Raw genomic sequence first — 19,575 nt, forward strand, 5'->3', positions numbered from 1 at the left:
ACTTTCAACGTGACACTCTCATAGGATGCCACCTTTCCAAAGAATCAGTTCGCCAAATCTCTGCCCTGCTAGTCCTGCCTCGGTCAACTGAAAGTGCTGTTATTGTGAAGTGGAAACATCTAAGAGCAACAATGGCTTAGTCGCGAAGTGGTAGGCCACACAAGCTCACAGAACGGGACTGCCGAGTGCTGAAGTGCGTAACACGTAAAAATCATCAGTCCTCGGTTGCAACACTCACTAGCGAGTTCCAAACTGACTCTGGAAGCAATGTCAGCACAAAAACTGTTCGTTGGGAGCTTCATGAAATGGGTTTCCATAGCCGAGCAGCCGCACACCAGTCTAAGATCACCACGCACAATGCCAAGTATAGGCTGGAGTGGTGTAAAGCTCGCCACCATTGTAATCTGGAGCAGTGGAAATGCGTTCTCTGGAGTAATGAAGCACGCTTCACCATCTGGCAGTCTGACGGACTAATCTGTGTTTGTTGGATGCTAGGAGATTGCTACCTGCCCCAATGGATAGTGCCAAGTGTAAAGTTTGGAGGAGGAGGAATAATGGTCTGGGGCTGTTTTTCATGGTTCAGGCTAGACCCTTAGTTCCAATGAAGGGAAATCTTAACACTTCAGCATGCAATGACATTCTAGACTATTCTGTGCTTCCAACTTTGTGGCAACGGTTTGGGGAAGGCCCTTTCCTGTTTCAGCACGACAATGCCCACGTGCACAAAGCGAGGTCCATACAGAATGGTTTGTCGAGATCAATGTGGAAGAACTTGCCTGGTCTGCACAGCCCTGACCTCAACCCCATTGAACACCTTTGGGATGAATTGGAACGCTGACTGCGAGCCAGGTCGAAACGCCCAAATTCAGTGCCCGACCTCACTTATGCTCTTTTGGCTGAATGGAAGCAAGTCCCCGCAGCAATGTTCCAACATCTAGTGGAAAGTCTTCCCATAAGAGTGGAGGCTGTTATAGCAGCAAAGCAGGAACCAACTCCATATTAATGCCCATGATTTTGGAATGAGATGTTTGACAAGCAGGTGTCCATATACTTTTGATCATGTAGTGTAACATTTAATAAATAATATTCTTCAGAAATGACTTTGTCAAAATAACAAAATTAACAGGGCTTTATATTCATAGTGTATGTTGGAAAACGTATGTGAACCCCTAGGCTAATAATTTATCCAAAAGCTAATTGGAGTCAGGAGTCAGCTAACCTGGATTCAAATCAAATCAAATTTTATTTGTCACATACACATGGTTAGCAGATGTTAATGTGAGTGTAGCGAAATGCTTGTGCTTCTAGTTCCGACAAAGCAGTAATAACCAACAAGTAATCTAGCTAACAATTCCAAAACTACTACCTTATAGACACAAGTGTAAGGGGATAAAGAATATGTACATAAAGATATATGAATGAGTGATGGTACAGAGCGGCATAGGCAATAGTACAGTAGATGGTATTGAGTACAGTATATACATATGAGATGAGTATGTAAACAAAGTGGCATAGTTAAAGTGGCTAGTGATACATGTATTACATAAAGATGCAGTAGATGATATAGAGTACAGTATATACGTATACATATGAGCTGAATAATGTAGGGTATGTAAACATTATATTAGGTAGCATTGTTTAAAGTGGCTAGTGATATATTTTGATATATATATGAGACGAGAATGGAGATGTTGGTTAGAGCTGCCTTGCCCTATAAAAAAAACACTCATAAAATTTGAGTTTGCTATTCACAAGAAGCATTGCCTGATGTGAACCATGCCTCGAACAAAGAGATTGCAGAAGACATAAGAATTGTTGACTTGTATAAAGCTGGAAAGGGCTACAAAAGTATCTCTAAAAGCCTTGATGTTCATCAGTCTACGGTAAGACAAATTGTCTATAAATCGAGTAGGTTCAGCACTGTTACTACTCTCCCTAGGAGTGGCCGTCCTGCAAAGATGATTGCAAGAGCACAGCACGGAATGCTCAATGAGGTTAAGAAGAATCCTAGAGTGTCAGCTAAAGACTTACAGAAATCTCTGAAACATGCCAACATCTCTGTTGACGAGTCTACGATACGTAAAACACTAAACAAGAAGGATGTTCATGGGAGGACACCACGGAAGAAGCCACTGCTGTCCCAAAAAAAACATTGCTGCACGTCTTAAGTTTGCAGAAGTGCACCTGGATGTTCCACAGCGCTACTGGCAAAATATTCTGTGGACAGATGAAACTACAGTTGAGTTGCTTGGGAAGGAACACACAACACTATGTGAGGAGAAAAAAGGCACACCACCTCAAAACCTCATCCCAACTGTAAAGTATGGTGGAGGGAGCATCATGGTTTGGGGCCGATTTAGATGTTGTGGCATGACCTCAATAAAGCAGTTCACACCAGACATCCTAAGAATATTGCTGAACTGAAACAGTTTTGTAAAGAGGAATAGTCCAAAATTCCTCCTGACCATTGTGCAGGTCTGATCAGCAACTACAGAAACAGTTTGGTTGAGGTTATTGCTTCCAAAGGAGGGTCAACCAGTTATTAAATCCAAGGGTGTCACATAATTTTCCCACACTGCACCATGAATTTTTACACGGTGTGTTCAATAAAGACATGAGAACATATAATTGTCTGTGTGTTATTAGTTGAAGCAGACTGTGTTTGTCTATTGTTGTGACCGAGATGAAGATCAGATCAAATTTTATGACCAATTTATGCAGAAATCCAGGTATTTCCAAAGGGTTCACATACCTTTTCTTGCCACTGTACAGTTTGTGTGTGTATCCTAACTACTCATTTTTGTTTGCAGGACATCACCTGTGAAATCTCATGTAAAAAATATAAAGGTTATGTGATCACATGTGAAAATCCAAGTGAAACTTCATGTGAAATATCATCACGTGAAGTGTTCCAAAAACACATAGTTTGACATGATTTCACACAGGCCAAACATGGACATTCCACATGTGAAATCATGTGGTTTTTCCGTAAGGGATGAAACAAGTCTTTATTGATTTAAAAAATGAGACCTCATTTAATATGACAGGCTTTTAAAATGCAATATTGCTGCACAACATCTACTTAAAATATCAAAGGCATTCTTTCATGGAACGACCCATCTCCTCTCAATCATGTTTTGCAGAGGAGCCAAGTGGAACACCCAATCTTATCAATCAATGAAATAGAACGTTCTTTAAACTGTCTCATAATATCAGTACATTCAAAACGGCCAGTGAGTTATGTCACCAATCCACAACTAGTAAATCATACTAGATAAAGACCGAAAAGCAGTGAATGTTATCAATGTGCCCATTTCCTTGGGGCCAATGGAAATTCTCCAGCATAAATATCTTGTCAGATTCATCCTATAATAACAGTATAGTACAACACATAGGAAAGCAGTAAATAAATATTAGTATTATTAGTGTGTGTGTGTGTGTGTGTGTGTGTGTGTGTGTGTGTGTGTGTGTGTGTGTGTGTGTGTGTGTGTGTGTGTGTGTGTGTGTGTGTGAGCTTACCTCTGTATCCGCCGCCTCCTCCTCCAGCAGTGCAGGCTCCCCCTCCCCCTCCAAACCCCCCGAAGGTGGCCCAGGACAGTTTGGATAAGGCTTGGGGACAGGAGGAACCCCCCTCGGCCCCCTCCAGGAGAGACTTCCCTGCCCACAAGTGGCTGGAGGAGTCCTTCCAACCTCCACCTCCCCCTGCAACACACACACACGCAGGCACGCACACACACCCCTTATTTAGCCATCACGCTCTCTAAACACTTCTTCCATCAATGTTTGCATAAGATGTGTCGATAATAGCTCCATAAGACCCTGCTGGTCAAAGGTGATTTACTGGGAATGTTCCATGAAGCTTTTCCAAGAACACTGACATTGTACTGCCATATACAGTATGCCGTTTCTCCCTTTTCAACAGTTGTATAAGTCAAAAGGCTGCAACCAAGATTATAAGCAGACCCAATGGATAACCAGTCCAGACACAGGGCCAGCTTCTTGATACAAACACATGCACTCCTGCCCTTTCTCTGACACACTCTTGTCCTGTCTCCTGAAGACACTCAAGTAGGAGCTTTAGCAGTCAGAGGAATGAAAGCCATATGTTTTCAGGGAGCAGATCGCCAGCTCTGTGAAGAGAATCAGGGGAAGGGCCACATGGAGGGGGTGAGGTAAAGGCAACCCTACCAACCTGCTGCCCCAGTCTTGCCGTTGGAGCTGGCGGCCACTGTGTCATTCTCATACTGCTCCAGAGGAATCTGGTCCAAGCTGCTCTCTGGGTCCTCCAGGTAGGCTTTACCTCCACCACCAGCTGCTATGAGTAGAGGCACCAGTACTCCACCCTCCATCTGGCAGGGGTCACAGTCAATCACAGTAAAAGCTTTCAGAGCACCCCTCTACCCTCTGTCATAGTCCATCATGCAACTTAGGGGTCAGTCCAGCATTACAAAGACATACAACTTCTAGGTTAAAGGGCTCTTGTGATACAAACCAGTTAACATAACCTCTGATCTCTACTGCTTGTAACTACATCTGTAGAGAAAGACCATGATAAATTATCTTTTAGAATTCCTTCAGAACTGTTTTGAAGCTTACAAATCGGTTCATATCTAGCAGCTACAGTACATCTGCTGCTGATGGACAACATTGTGGCTTTCATTTTGTGTAGATGAGGTAAAGGCGGAAAAGAGTTGAATCAAGTTATGTTGAGATTAGGGACTCCTTTTAGGGACTCTTACGTTGTAAATATAGGTGGCTCCTCCGCCGCCTCCTCCACCACCTGCCCAATCATCACCAGTGAACTCATCTTCTATCACTGAGGATTCCCCCAGGCAGATCTTCTGTGTCAGAGGATTTCTCTACAGAGAACAAATGGATATGGTCAGATCAGAGAGAGAGAGAGTGGCTGCTACTCTGAAATTATATTTTCCTACCATCAGGAGGAAAATACTCTCTGGATGGCACCCGAGGTACCAGGAAGTAATCAAACGTTGAAAGAAAACTAAACACTTTGAAGAGCAGGTGATCCATCCATAATATCAGGTGGCCTAACTCTCCATTCTAACACTCACCCCTGGACAGGCATCCTCCCCTTGATGTCCCACCAGTATATAGACGATGTCTCCCTTCTCCAGGGGGAAGATGGCTGAGATGAAGACCCCGTGGGAACGCTTGTTGTGGTTCTTTGCTCCTTTGCCACCTGCAGCTCCATAGGCTGAGATCCTGAGGAGGGCACAGTAAACATGTGATGGGGCCACTGAAGGCCATTTTTGGTGCTTGGGTGACCTTATAACAGTGGCTACTCAATTAAGTAAAAGTGAGCATTGCAGAAAGGAGGCAAAAAAGCCATGTTGGTTTGGTCTCTATAGTGCATCAGACTGGCAATACCAAGGCTTTGCCTGACTGACTTGTATCATCAGCTTGTATCATCAGATGAAATCAGGGTGAATATTCTGTAGTTTTACTGTAATCAGAGCTCAGCTGAGCCCCCCGACAACAACATACCAATGCTAACAAAGAAGAGCAGAGAACTGATACCCACTTCTTGTCTTTCTGTACCCCTTTTATCATCTAGCGTTATGGAGCTCATTGTAAATGCCCCCATGACTAGACCAGCAACTACAATAAATGAGTTCAAAGCCCTGGCTTGGCAGGGGCCAGATTAGGAAGAGAGAGTGAGCAGTGAGCACAGACAGACTAATCTATGCCTCCAGCTGGTGAGTCACGCTTCTCACTCTGCCTCAGTCTTACAAACACACACACACACGGTCTGATCCCATGTAAGACCCCCCTCTCCTAACCTGGATAATGTAGAAATCAATCTTGACACTACAGAGACTTGCCTATATTCTATAGGTCTAGCGGATACGTGACATGAATGTGATACATGGTAGTATTTAACCTGTATTCATTCAGTTGACTGATGTCTCAGGCAAGGCTGCTTCCTGCCAGCTGTCAATACTGATGTGCAGATGCAATCATTGGTCAGGGGGCTTGTTTCAAGCATCTTTACCTGAGGGTTTAGTCTAGCGCAAGAGTGTTCCGATTGCAAAAACAGCTTTCATATTTCTACAAGATTAGAATAACAGCCAAATGTGCACCCACATGTATCTGTTGGTGGCTGGTACTCTCCAGGTCTGCACTCCTTTGAACGGACCCTCCTTGCCCACTGTGACACTGACATTGGTGTTGCGGTATGCGCTGTCACACTGGGCCTGGGTGGGACCTCGGGGGCCACTGGCCCCACAGGATGTGAACCACCAGGTCATCAGGGACACCTCTGAGGAGAGGAGACAGACACATGAGTCACATGTCAGTCTAACAAACAAACTCCCTGTGTTGCATGGAAAGGAGAGAGACATACATATAGTGGAGCAGCTGCGCAGGAAATCAAAGGAAATTACTTTAATGGATGCACCTGGTGTATTTTGCCAAATTGAGGGGAAAAGCTCTACGAAAATCAAATTGCAAAGGCCATTGGTCATAGAAAGGCGAAAGATATTCCATTAGAACAGCTGGTAGTGTACCTGAGGCAGAGGGCTCTGGGAGGGGGCTGAAGAAATCCAGTTCACTGATGGAGTCCATTTCATGGAGGAATCTGTGTCCGAGCAGCAGGGAGTTGAGATCTGAGAGGAGGGAGACAGACACATTTATCTCTACAGTCTACAGACGGACCTGAAAAGCATTCTCTTTCATACGACGTCTATTAATTATGGTTTCTTCAAAGACGGAGACAGAGATAGGATTTAGAGCATAGATGTGTTTTTGTGAGGGCAGGATACAGTCCAGTTGAGTATATAAAGAGGCATGAGGTGCAGGATTGAGGAGATAGAATAAGAAAGACAGACAGACTTGTGGAGAAAGACCAAGGCTTCAGGAGATAAGTAATAATTGTGAGGGAGGACATCGTGAAACTCTTAGCAGGAGACAATATAAGGGAGGTTATGACTTAGGAGCTGTAATTAGCTGTGGAATTCTGGAGATGTGCTACAGTAAAACGTAATAGGGCCGATAAATCTGCGTGCCGATCATAGCACGCCCAACTGGTGCCTGTCTGGCGTCGACAACCCGCAGCCACCAGAACCATTTGCCTTGCACCAGACTCTGCAAGCCCTCCCGCCTCTCTCCCAACATTTACCTAACCGCATTGTCAATTCCTATCAAATTAAACTAATGTTGGCAGGCTTCTCCAGAGTTCGGACCAAAGAGTTTCATGGTAGAGAAGAATCGATGGAGCGAAGAAGATGTGTCCTCGAGCGTGACAATAACTTGACACTGGAACCCATTGTTGGCGTACAATTTTATTGTCGGATTGCAGATTTCGAATCCCGGGGAGATGCATTCTACGTCGGTTTCCCTCTTTCAGAAGCAATCAGCCAGTGTGTGGATCATTGGGCCTCCTGGGGAGCACTCCAGCTGCGTTGGAAACCGTGGTTAGCCATCGCATCTGTGTGCATCATTCTTCGGTTAAGACTCCTCTCTGTCTTTGACTGTGCTTCAACAGCTCTATTGTTTCCAGTCATAAGAAATGCTCCATCAGCCGCAGGGCTCTCCAGAGGGTGGTGCGGTCTGCCCAACGCATCACCGGGGGCATACTACCTGCCCTCGAGGACATCTACAGCACCCAATGTCACAGGAAGGCCAAAAAGATCATCAAGGACAACAACCACCCGAGCCACTGCCTGTTCACCCCGCTGTCATCCAGAAGGCGAGGCCAGTACAGGTGCATCAAAGCTGGGACCAAGAGACTGAAAAACAGCTTCTATCTCAAGGCCATCAGACTGTTAAATAGCCATCACTGTGCGGCTTCCACACGGTTACGTAACCCTACACCTTAGAGGCTTCTGCCCTATATACATAGATTTGGAATCACTGGCCACTTAATAATGGAACACTAGTCACTTTAATAATGTTTACATATTTTTGCTTTACTCATTTCATATGTGTGTACTGGATTCTATTCTACTGTATTTTAGACTATGCCACTCCGACATTGCTCATTATATATTCCTTAATTCCATTCTTTTACTTTTAAGTTTGTGTGTATTGTGTGTATTGTTGTGAACTGTTAGTATTACTGCACTGTTGGAGTTAGAAACACAAGCATTTAGCTACACTGCTAAACATGTGCTAAACATGTGAATGTGGCCAATAAAATATTATTGGATTTGATAAAAGGTCTCATTTGCAACTTCATGGGGATGCATCAGTAGTTCTAATAGGGCGTTGCTCTCCACTGAATGTCCTTCCTAGAACTAGACACACATGCTTTGGACTGTATTCAGCTGCTCCTATCCAAACTTCATGGCATCCCTCAGGTGAATGCTACACTTCAGTGATATTGGCAATATGAGCTTATAGCCAACATCCAGTTGGCCTTTAACCCCCTAGAGTCGATGTCCGCGCCCCCTGTGTAAATCTAATTAGCATAACAAAAAATCCCCATCAAAATGTGGCAGTTTAAGCTCGAGATATCTGTTGTTGTTTTTTGCATTCGATGCGTCTCAATCCACCGCATCCGCCGATGTCGCACTTCCACATCTGGGGTGAAAGGTGACAGAACTGGAGTGGTGTTTGTCAGACCATGAGACATCTGGGGTGAAAGGTGACAGAGCTGGAGTGGTGTTTGTCAGACCATGAGACATCTCGGGTGAAAGGTGACAGAGCTGGAGCGGTGTTTGTCAGACCATGAGACATCTAGGTTGGGTGAAAGGTGACAGACATCTGACAGAGCTGGTGTTTGTCAGACCATGAGACATCTGGGGTGGGTGAAAGGTGACAGAGACATCTGACAGAGCTGGAGCGGTGTTTGTCAGACCATGAGACATCTAGGTTGAAAGGTGACAGAGCTGGAGCTGTGTTTGTCAGACCATGAGACATCTGGGGTGAAAGGTGACAGAGCTGGAGCGGTGTTTGTCAGACCATTCTCCCAAAATCATCTGTAGCGTCTGAACAATTTGCCCTACGAACAATTTGGAAAGGTGCGACTCTCACGAACAGGCACATGTCGGTTGCTCGTCTGAAGGTCCCCCGGTACCAGTAGAAAAAACAAATGTAAAAAAGTGTTAGAAAACATTAGGAACACCTGCTCTTTCCATGACTTAGACTGACCAGGTGAATCCAGGTGAAAGCTATGATCCCTTATTGATGTCACTTGTTAAATCCACTTCAATCAGTGTAGATGAAAGGGAGGAGACAGGATAAAGAAAGATTATTAAGCCTTGAGACAATTGAGTCATGGATTGTGTATGTGTGCCATTCAGAGGGTGAATGGGCAAGACACAAGATTTACAGTAAGCGCCTTTGAACGGGGTATGGTAGTAGGTGCCAGGCGCACCGGTTTGTGTCAAGAACCGCAACGCTGCTGGGTTTTTCACGCTCAACAGTTTCCCATGTGTCTACCACCCAAAGGACATCCAGCCAACTTGACACAACTGCGGGAAGAATTGGAGTCAACATGGAACAGCATCCAGGTGGAACGCTTTCGACACCTTGTTGAGTTGGTGCCCCGATGAATTGCCGCTATTCTGAGGGCAAAAGGGGGGTGCAACTCAATACTAGGAAGGTGCCCATAATGTTTGGTATACTCATTGTATGTAGAGACTGTTTAGTGACAAAAATAAGGGGTTGAATGTAAAAATATATAAATATATATACAAATGTTTCCGGATGTTTCTTAAATCTCTCAGACACTTCAGAGCAAACTTCCTTTTTTTGGGACTGTTGTTCCATGTAGTGAATCCTTTTCTATACTTCAAGGGGTCTTAAAATACACATTCAAATAGCTAAACGATCCTTGGTATGACCTCCTGAAAACTATTGAATACAGCTTAGTAATGGGTTAAGGAATCGTATTAGCTAAATGAAAGAGGCCCCTCTCAATCAGTATGTAATCTTAAGACATTTAGGGAGTTTTACTCTTTTCACTGTTTGTTTGAGAGATTATTCAATGACGTGCTAGGAGCCCTCCAAATGGTTGCCCACTGTACTCTAGCCACACAGTATGCTACCGTATCTATAATGAGAGCTGCCTTTGTTTTGTGTACAGATTGTGTTACATGGAGGGCTACCTGTGTCAAAGCATGCTGCCCCCAGGGCGATGTCATCTAGGGCGATGTCAGCATTGGAGCCTGGTCCCCACAGAGCCTTCACCTTGAGGTGGAACCTGGGGGAACACAGATCACAATGAATGGAGGGAAACACAGAGTGGCATTATTTTCATATTAGTTTAAGTACCAAAAAGTACCTTCAATTCTTTCACATATCAGCCTATGCATTTCCTATACAGTATACTACAAAAATATATTTTGTACTAACACAGTCATCATTTATTACTGAACTACAATCACTCAAGAAACAAACTTTGAGCTTTTATGTGCTCTATGTTTGACAATTCTGGTCAGTAATTTAGCAGTAAATGATGGCACTGTACCCATTGCGGAGGGCAGGTAGCTGCAGAGTGATGTCCTGCCAGTTGTCTTTCCACTGTCCAGACCTCTCCCACACCAACGGGGATGCAACAGTACTGTTATCCTCTAGCGACAGCAGCACGGTGCCATTAAACTCCCCATAGAGATACAGGGAGAAATGCAACTGCAGGCAGAGACATCGAGAACAGACGTTACGGTGAATTTCTTGACATACTATTTCAAGACTTGAATATGGCTTAACTGTATGATGTTTAATATTCTGCGTGTGGTACTAGAGGACTGCTCTTTGTTATAATCGACCCGCTGTGACCACCTGACTAATTACAAAAAATGTAAGACTTGGCTACGGTTGTGAGATTCTGGCATCTTTGAGGGTGTTTCTAAAACTTCCTTAGTGAGAACTCATCCGAGAGTCATCAGTGAGCATGTAGTTAGTAGGAGAGATTGCAAGGACGCCATTGGTGGAAAGATATGTCTATTTTTCTCACCTGACAGGCTATGGTAGAGACCGGTCGGGGGAATGAGGAACTACGGACAGACGCTTTAATACTGGAACTGTTCCCTCTCACCGCCAGGAACAGGAAGTGCCCTTGGGGGGAGACAATAACCGCAACACTGAGGGGAGTGAACACTGACATAATTTTGCACCACTCGAAAAGGCATGACTGATAGAGCTCTGAAGAGAACAGCCTTTCAGTCCTCATCAGCAAAACAATATATATTGCCTTGGTGCAGTGCTTGTCAGTTTGGAATGAAACCAATTGGAGCTATAAACTGAAATGCAGAAGTCAGTGACAGGAAATCAATTCTGCAGAAACATGGCACGTTTTACCTCACACCACATCATGCTGGGCTAGATAGAACGTATTCAAGTATTATAACTGATTGTAAATCATCTACAAACTTTCCAAAGGATGTTATTCAAATATATTCAGTGATAACCCCATAGGGCAGGATTATTCAACACTTACCCTACGAGGTCTGGAGCCTGCTGGCAGGAGTATTCAACTCTTACCCTATGAGGTCTGGAGCCTGCTGGCAGGAGTATTCAACTCTTACCCTACGAGGTCTGGAGCCTGCTGGCAGGAGTATTCAACATTTACCCTACGAGGTCTGGAGCCTGCTGGCAGGAGTATTCAACATTTACCCTACGAGGTCTGGAGCCTGCTGGCAGGAGTATTCAACTCTTACCCTATGAGGTCTGGAGCCTGCTGGCAGGAGTATTCAACTCTTACCCTACGAGGTCTGGCACCTGCTGGCAGGAGTATTCAACTCTTACCCTATGAGTTCTGGAGCCTGCTGGCAGGAGTATTCAACTCTTACCCTACGAGGTCTGGAGCCTGCTGGCAGGAGTATTCAACATTTACCCTACGAGGTCTGGAGCCTGCTGGCAGGAGTATTCAACTCTTACCCTACGAGGTCTGGCACCTGCTGGCAGGAGTATTCAACTCTTACCCTACGAGGTCTGGAGCCTGCTGGCAGGAGTATTCAACATTTACCCTACGAGGTCTGGAGCCTGCTGGCAGGAGTATTCAACTCTTACCCTACGAGGTCTGGCACCTGCTGGCAGGAGTATTCAACTCTTACCCTACGAGGTCTGGAGCCTGCTGGCAGGAGTATTCAACTCTTACCCTACGAGGTCTGGAGCCTGCTGGCAGGAGTATTCAACTCTTACCCTACGAGGTCTGGAGCCTGCTGGCAGGACTATTCAACTCTTACCCTATGAGGTCTGGAGCCTGCTGGCAGGAGTATTCAACTCTTACCCTATGTGGTCTGGAGCCTGCTGGCAGGAGTATTCAACTCTTACCCTATGAGGTCTGGATCCTGCTTGCAGGTGTATTCAACTCTTACCCTACGTGGTCTGGAGCCTGCTGGCAGGACTATTCAACTCTTACCCTACGAGGTCTGGAGCCTGCTGGCAGGAGTATTCAACTCTTACCCTACGAGGTCTGGAGCCTGCTGGCAGGAGTATTCAACTCTTACCCTACGAGGTCTGGAGCCTGCTGGCAGGACTATTCAACTCTTACCCTATGAGGTCTGGAGCCTGCTGGCAGGAGTATTCAACTCTTACCCTATGTGGTCTGGAGCCTGCTGGCAGGAGTATTCAACTCTTACCCTATGAGGTCTGGATCCTGCTGGCAGGAGTATTCAACTCTTACCCTATGTGGTCTGGAGCCTGCTGGCAGGACTATTCAACTCTTACGCTACGAGGTCTGGAGCCTGCTGGCAGGAGTATTCAACTCTTACCCTACGAGGTCTGGAGCCTGCTGGCAGGAGTATTCAACTCTTACCCTACGAGGTCTGGAGCCTGCTGGCAGGAGTATTCAACTCTTACCCTACGAGGTCTGGAGCCTGCTGGCAGGACTATTCAACTCTTACCCTATGAGGTCTGGAGCCTGCTGGCAGGAGTATTCAACTCTTACCCTATGTGGTCTGGAGCCTGCTGGCAGGATTATTCAACTCTTACTCTATGAGTGTCACGGATCCCTCCAGTACTTTCATTACACACACACCTGTCCTCTATTCCCACTGATTAGTAATTGAATAAGTGTGCCCTTGGTTTACCAGTGTCCTGTTGATTATTGTTACAATGTCCATTGGTTCGTGTGAGTACCTGTGCTGTCTGTTTTGGCTTTCGTGTCATTGTGGATTGCGCAGATGATTACGGGTCTCGTCCCGTGTGTTAATCATTGTGCGCGTGTGTTATTATTCGAGGTACTCCTCGCTCTTTTGTTTTGGTTTCAACCCTGTGTTTTGTATAGTGTTTGTTTGGTCTTCGCCACTGTGCCTTTACACGGCACGCTGTCATTTGAGCATAATTTTAAAAACCATTACGCATTCCTGCGCCTGTCTCCCAAAACCTTTATACCAACGTGACAACGAGGTCTGGAGCCTGCTGGTTTTCTATTCTTCCTAATAATTAATTGCACCCACCTGGTGTACCAGGTCTAATCATTCCCTGAATAGAGGGGAAAAGCAGTGGAACTTGACTGACTAAGCCAGTGTTTGCCAAACTCGGTTCTGGGGTACCCCAAGGGGTGCAAGTTTTGGGTTTTGCCCTAACACTAGACAGCTGATTTAAATAATCAAAGTTTAATGATGAGTTGGTTATTTGAATCATCTGTGTAGTGCTACGGGCAAAAAACTAAATGTGCACTCCTTGGGTTCCCCAGGATCGAGTTTGGGAAATACTGTTGTCATGACGTTGGCCTGGGGGTAGGTTTATGACAGTCATAAATACCTCTTCCCCCCTTTTTCCTCTCTCTACCCTACTGATGTTACATTTGCAAACCCTTGGTTAACATAGAGATTCTGGGAACATCAGAAGGTGGGGGAAAATGAACAATATTCTGGTAATCCGACCAATTTAACATATGCGGTGGTACTTAATGAATATGATGTCAGTTCGGTTGTCATCTGAGACATTCTCATCAATGATAAGATGACAAACTCTACAGTGGAAAGTCTACACATCAGAGTTATCGGATTCAATTTAAATGTTTGAATATGAAATTATTCGTGATTCGTGATTTGGGTTTTCATAAGGTAGGGCTCTGCTCAATCAGTGGCCCGCCCCTGTGAAGGGACATGGGCTATACAACTTTTCAAACACGCCCTCCTCTCCCTTCCTATATAATGCCTTGATGACAATATAACCTCCTGTTCCGAGGACGTGAGGATGACGGTCCGATGTCAGAATGGTTCAGATAATAACTACAGAACAAAGCCAACATCAGCGTGAGCTTTGGTTGCGAATGGTATGAACTTTGAACTCTTATTCACTACGGAAGTGATACCTCCTAGCCGTTGAGTTAGCAACAGCCCCTGCAAACAAGGGTTAGGAAGGAACAGACAGAGTATTCTCTCTATCACACAACGACGTTACTACAACGTATCCAATTGACAACCAGAGACATTCTTCAAAGGACTCGGTTGGGCAACACGGCCTTCCATCTACCACCAACCTACCGAAGCGCAACTCAGAGTAAAAATTTATTGCATTTTCCTTTTCCAAATGGCAGGTAATTTAGAATGCATAAGATACTGTATTTACGATAGCACAGCTTCGCCCTTTGTTCCTCAGTCTTCCCGCTCTTTCACTCAAACCCAGCCCCTTTTCTTTTGTGTAACAAGTTGTCATATCTGTTTCGCCCGCTAGGGACGTTTTCCTTTAATACGTAATTTGTAATCAAGTTATGATTTAATTATGTGTATGTGTAATTCTGTGTGATTAGTTAGGTATTTAGTAAATAAATTATTAAACCCAATTTTGTATTGCTGGTTCAACTTGTTAGCCAGGGTTTGTGCAGATAACCAAGAATTTACAACTTTCAGATGAGACTGAATTAAGTTTACGATTAATATTGACTGCTATTGATGTAAAATATTACTAGGTCTTTAAGAGTTTATTCGGAAGATAACAGCTCTATAAATATTATTTTGTGGTGTCCGACTCTCTAGTTAATTACATTTACATGATTAGCTCAATCAGGTAATATCAATTACGGAGAAATTATTTTATAGAATAGCATGTCATATCACTTAATCCGGCATAGCCAAAGACACGACACTGTACTAAGCCATTAGATTCCCAATACTCTGAAAACAATACTCAATTTACAGGATGAGGACCAGTCTAGAGTAAAATTGATACTTTATACAGCACAATGCAATACCCAACCTCTATTTATGTCTAGCCTGATAAAGGTGCCATGTATACCCCCTTCAAATAAAGGGTTAGCCAGCCATTTTAGGACTGGTACCCTTTGAGTGACCTGGTGTGTTTTGCACCATTTACCTTGGGTGTTTTGCAGAGCTGTCCCCAGCATGTCTTTACTGTGTTCCAGTTCCTCCCCACTGACCCTCCTCCAAGAGGACAGCTCACTGGACGTTGACCAGCCACAGGACCCAGGCTCAAAGGAACAGTGGGCTCCATAAGGCAGAGTGTCTGCAAGGGGACACAGTGGCTCATTCAGTACCCTATACTCTTATAAATTCAGATACAGCTTATACAAATGAAAGCTTCTAGAAAATTATAAACATAGGACATAGTGACTAGGTCCACAGACTCCCCTTTTCAAAGGCCACCTTGTACACCAATTTGAGCACTCCCAGCACATGATCTTTTCTTCTCAGAATGTAGTGGCTCTTGAGTATGCAAAAGAAAGGCTATTCTACTGTGCTGAACCCACAGTGTCTCCTCAGGGTCACACTATTTAATAGGTCTTATTAGGTCTAAGCAGGGTAGTGTGAACAGACTTGCCCAACATTCATACAATAGAAATACTAGTAGCAGAGCAATGCTTTTGAAACAGCTGAAATGTACGGCCATTTTCAGGATATTTGAGACTTGTTTTAATTGAGTTTTCACCTGAAATTGCAGTAACAGCTTACAGTTACATTCTGATATTGTCAACAAAGCTTTAAGAAAGGAAACCTCCAATGTGTTTTCACTATACTTTCAACCATCTAAAAGCACAACCAAATTCCAATGGAAAAACAATGTCTGGTTTTTGATTTAGTTGGCACCCAAATGTCTAACTGCGCTTTCATCCATTTAAAGGGATACTTTGAGATTTTGGCAATGAATCCCTTTATCTACTTCCCCTGAGTCGGATTAACTCATGGATACCATTTTTATGTCTCTGCATCCAGTATGAAGGAAGTTGGAGGTAGTTTCGTGAGCTAATGCTATCTAGCGTATTAACGCAATGACTGGAAGTCTATGGTATCTACTAGCATGCTAACAGCTACCATGCACTTTAAGTCATTGCGCTAACGATAGTTAGCAATTGTGCTAGTTAGTGACTTCCTTCAAACTGCACGCAGAGACATAAAAACTGTATCCACCAGTTCATCTGACTCGGGGGGGGGAAGTAGATAAATGGCTTAATTGCCAAAATCCTGAAGTATCCCTCTAAAAGCACACTAAAGTTCATGGGAATACAATGTCAGATATTTTGTTTATTTATATATCAGGTGAATCTGTTATTGCTGCACTTCGTCTAATGACAGATGCAAATGACCTGGATTGCAGTTGAGATTACATTAAAAGTACATGGTGCAAGTGATCAATGCAGTTCGAGATGCTGCACAGAATTTAACAGCAATTGTGAAGATCTCTACTGACCTGTGATGACCTATCTTGAACATCCACGCTTTATATACAGTAATAACATAAGAAGAAATGTATAGTTAGAGTAACCTCAAAACATGGCCATAGATGTGTTACTAATTTCAAAGTTGAATGTTACATTAGTTTGTTAGATAACCTTAACTTTAGGCTATTTAATATATTACAAAATGAGTATTGAATTGTGTTTGGTTGAGAACACAACCAAATATCAACTTTTAAATTAGATATATATCTACTGCTCAACCAAAAATACAAATTAAAGAATGGGATTAAGCCAGTGGCTCAGATGGATCTAACCAGCAGCCTCCACTGATGTACATATTATGTCAATTGAAATCTTGTCACGCTGCCTCTCCTTAAATGTTTGTCAATGAGAATAGCCTCTTAATTACCTACTGGAGGTACAAGTTGTATTCTCCATGTCTGAACCATTCTTTGCATTGAGTGTGTTCTGATAGGGCTTTTATGACTAATGGTGTTGATGTGAGCATTGATGCAACGGCTGCAAGCGTTGACTGCTACCTTCAACTAATCAATTCCCTTTGTATACATTCACAAAGCTGCCGTTTAAACGAGCATTTACATTCAAATGCCAGTTGAATAATGGTATTTCAGTTCCAAGTGGTGTCTTGGAGAAACAGTGCATGTATTAAACCCGCAGAGAATGGTCCAAAGAAAAATACTAGCCTTAGTGGAAGGACTCTTTTGGCACATTTCTGTCTCTTAATGCAATGTGGTTGCACAGTAGAGAGAATGAACTGACTGAGACACACAGAGAGAAGGAACTGACTGAGACACACAGTAGAGAGAAGGAACTGACTGAGACACACAGTAGAGATAATGAACTGACTGAGACACACAGAGAGAAGGAACTGACTGAGACACAGCAGAGAGAAGGAACTGACTGAGACACACAGTAGAGAGATAATGAACTGACTGAGACACACAGAGAGAAGGAACTGACTGAGACACAGTAGAGAGAAGGAACTGACTGAGACACACAGAGAGAAGGAACTGACTGAGACACACAGAGAGAAGGAACTGACTGAGACACACAGAGAGAAGGAACTGACTGAGACACACAGAGAGAAGGAACTGACTGAGACACACAGAGAGAAGGAACTGACTGAGACACACAGCAGAGAAGGAACTGACTGAGACACACAGAGAGAAGGAACTGACTGAGACACACAGAGAGAAGGAACTGACTGAGACACACAGAGATAAGGAACTGACTGAGACACACAGTAGAGAGAAGGAACTGACTGAGACACACAGAGATAAGGAACTGACTGAGACACACAGAGAGAAGGAACTGACTGAGACACACAGTAGAGAGAAGGAACTGACTGAGACACACAGTAGAGAGAAGGAACTGACTGAGACACACAGAGAGAAGGAACTGACTGAGACACACAGAGAGAAGGAAACTGAGACACACTAGAGAGAAGGAGACTGAGACACAGTAGAGAGAAGGAACTGACTGAGACACAGTAGAGAGAAGGAACTGACTGAGACACACAGAGAGAAGGAACTGACTGAGACACACAGTAGAGAGAAGGAACTGACTGAGACACAGTAGAGAGAAGGAACTGACTGAGACACAGTAGAGAGAAGGAACTGACTGAGACACACAGTAGAGAGAAGGAACTGACTGAGACACAGTAGAGAGAAGGAACTGACTGAGACACACAGTAGAGAGAAGGAACTGACTGAGACACACAGTAGAGAGAAGGAACTGACTGAGACACACAGTAGAGAGAAGGAACTGACTGAGACACACAGTAGAGAGAAGGAACTGACTGAGACACACAGTAGAGAGAAGGAACTGACTGAGACACACAGTAGAGAGAAGGAACTGACTGAGACACACAGAGAGAAGGAACTGACTGAGACACACAGTAGAGAGAAGGAACTGACTGAGACACACAGTAGAGAGAAGGAACTGACTGAGACACACAGTAGAGAGAAGGAACTGACTGAGACACACAGTAGAGAGAAGGAACTGACTGAGACACACAGTAGAGAGAAGGAACTGACTGAGACACACAGTAGAGAGAAGGAACTGACTGAGACACACAGTAGAGAGAAGGAACTGACTGAGACACACAGAGAGAAGGAACTGACTGAGACACACAGAGAGAAGGAACTGACTGAGACACACAGTAGAGAGAAGGAACTGACTGAGACACACAGTAGAGAGAAGGAACTGACTGAGACACACAGTAGAGAGAAGGAACTGACTGAGACACACAGTAGAGAGAAGGAACTGACTGAGACACACAGTAGAGAGAAGGAACTGACTGAGACACAGTAGAGAGAAGGAACTGACTGAGACACACAGTAGAGAGAAGGAAACTGAGACACACAGAGAGAAGGAACTGACTGAGACACACAGTAGAGAGAAGGAACTGACTGAGACACACAGAGAGAAGGAACTGACTGAGACACACAGTAGAGAGAAGGAACTGACTGAGACACACAGTAGAGAGAAGGAACTGACTGAGACACACAGAGAGAAGGAACTGACTGAGACACACAGAGAGAAGGAACTGACTGAGACACACAGTAGAGAGAAGGAACTGACTGACACACAGTAGAGAGAAGGAACTGACTGAGACACACAGTAGAGAGAAGGAACTGACTGAGACACACAGTAGAGAGAAGGAACTGACTGAGACACACAGAGAGAAGGAACTGACTGAGACACACAGTAGAGAGAAGGAACTGACTGAGACACACAGTAGAGAGAAGGAACTGACTGAGACACACAGTAGAGAGAAGGAACTGACTGAGACACACAGAGAGAAGGAACTGACTGAGACACAGTAGAGAGAAGGAACTGACTGAGACACACAGAGAGAAGGAACTGACTGAGACACACAGAGAGAAGGAACTGACTGAGACACAGTAGAGAGAAGGAACTGACTGAGACACACAGTAGAGAGAAGGAACTGACTGAGACACACAGAGAGAAGGAACTGACTGAGACACAGTAGAGAGAAGGAA

General features: G+C 44.3%; 1 protein-coding gene across 2 annotated transcripts in view; it reads right to left on the bottom strand.

Moving 5' to 3' along the window:
* Window positions 1-19,575, bottom strand: part of ltk (leukocyte receptor tyrosine kinase) — a 109,393-nt gene that overhangs the window by 15,992 nt on the left and 73,826 nt on the right. For both annotated transcript variants that reach the window (XM_024428590.2, XM_042325480.1), the window contains exons 8-17: window positions 15,229-15,378; window positions 10,919-11,019; window positions 10,433-10,593; window positions 10,071-10,165; window positions 6,528-6,626; window positions 6,106-6,280; window positions 5,073-5,223; window positions 4,740-4,859; window positions 4,193-4,349; window positions 3,520-3,702 (exon numbers count right to left, since the gene is read on the bottom strand). In XM_024428590.2, coding sequence (XP_024284358.2) covers window positions 3,520-3,702; window positions 4,193-4,349; window positions 4,740-4,859; window positions 5,073-5,223; window positions 6,106-6,280; window positions 6,528-6,626; window positions 10,071-10,165; window positions 10,433-10,593; window positions 10,919-11,019; window positions 15,229-15,378 — 1,392 coding nt within the window. The remainder of the gene's footprint in view (window positions 1-3,519; window positions 3,703-4,192; window positions 4,350-4,739; window positions 4,860-5,072; window positions 5,224-6,105; window positions 6,281-6,527; window positions 6,627-10,070; window positions 10,166-10,432; window positions 10,594-10,918; window positions 11,020-15,228; window positions 15,379-19,575) is intronic.

The sequence above is a fragment of the Oncorhynchus tshawytscha genome, linkage group LG08 (assembly GCF_018296145.1).
Source record: "Oncorhynchus tshawytscha isolate Ot180627B linkage group LG08, Otsh_v2.0, whole genome shotgun sequence".
Classification (NCBI taxonomy): Eukaryota; Metazoa; Chordata; class Actinopteri; order Salmoniformes; family Salmonidae; genus Oncorhynchus; species Oncorhynchus tshawytscha.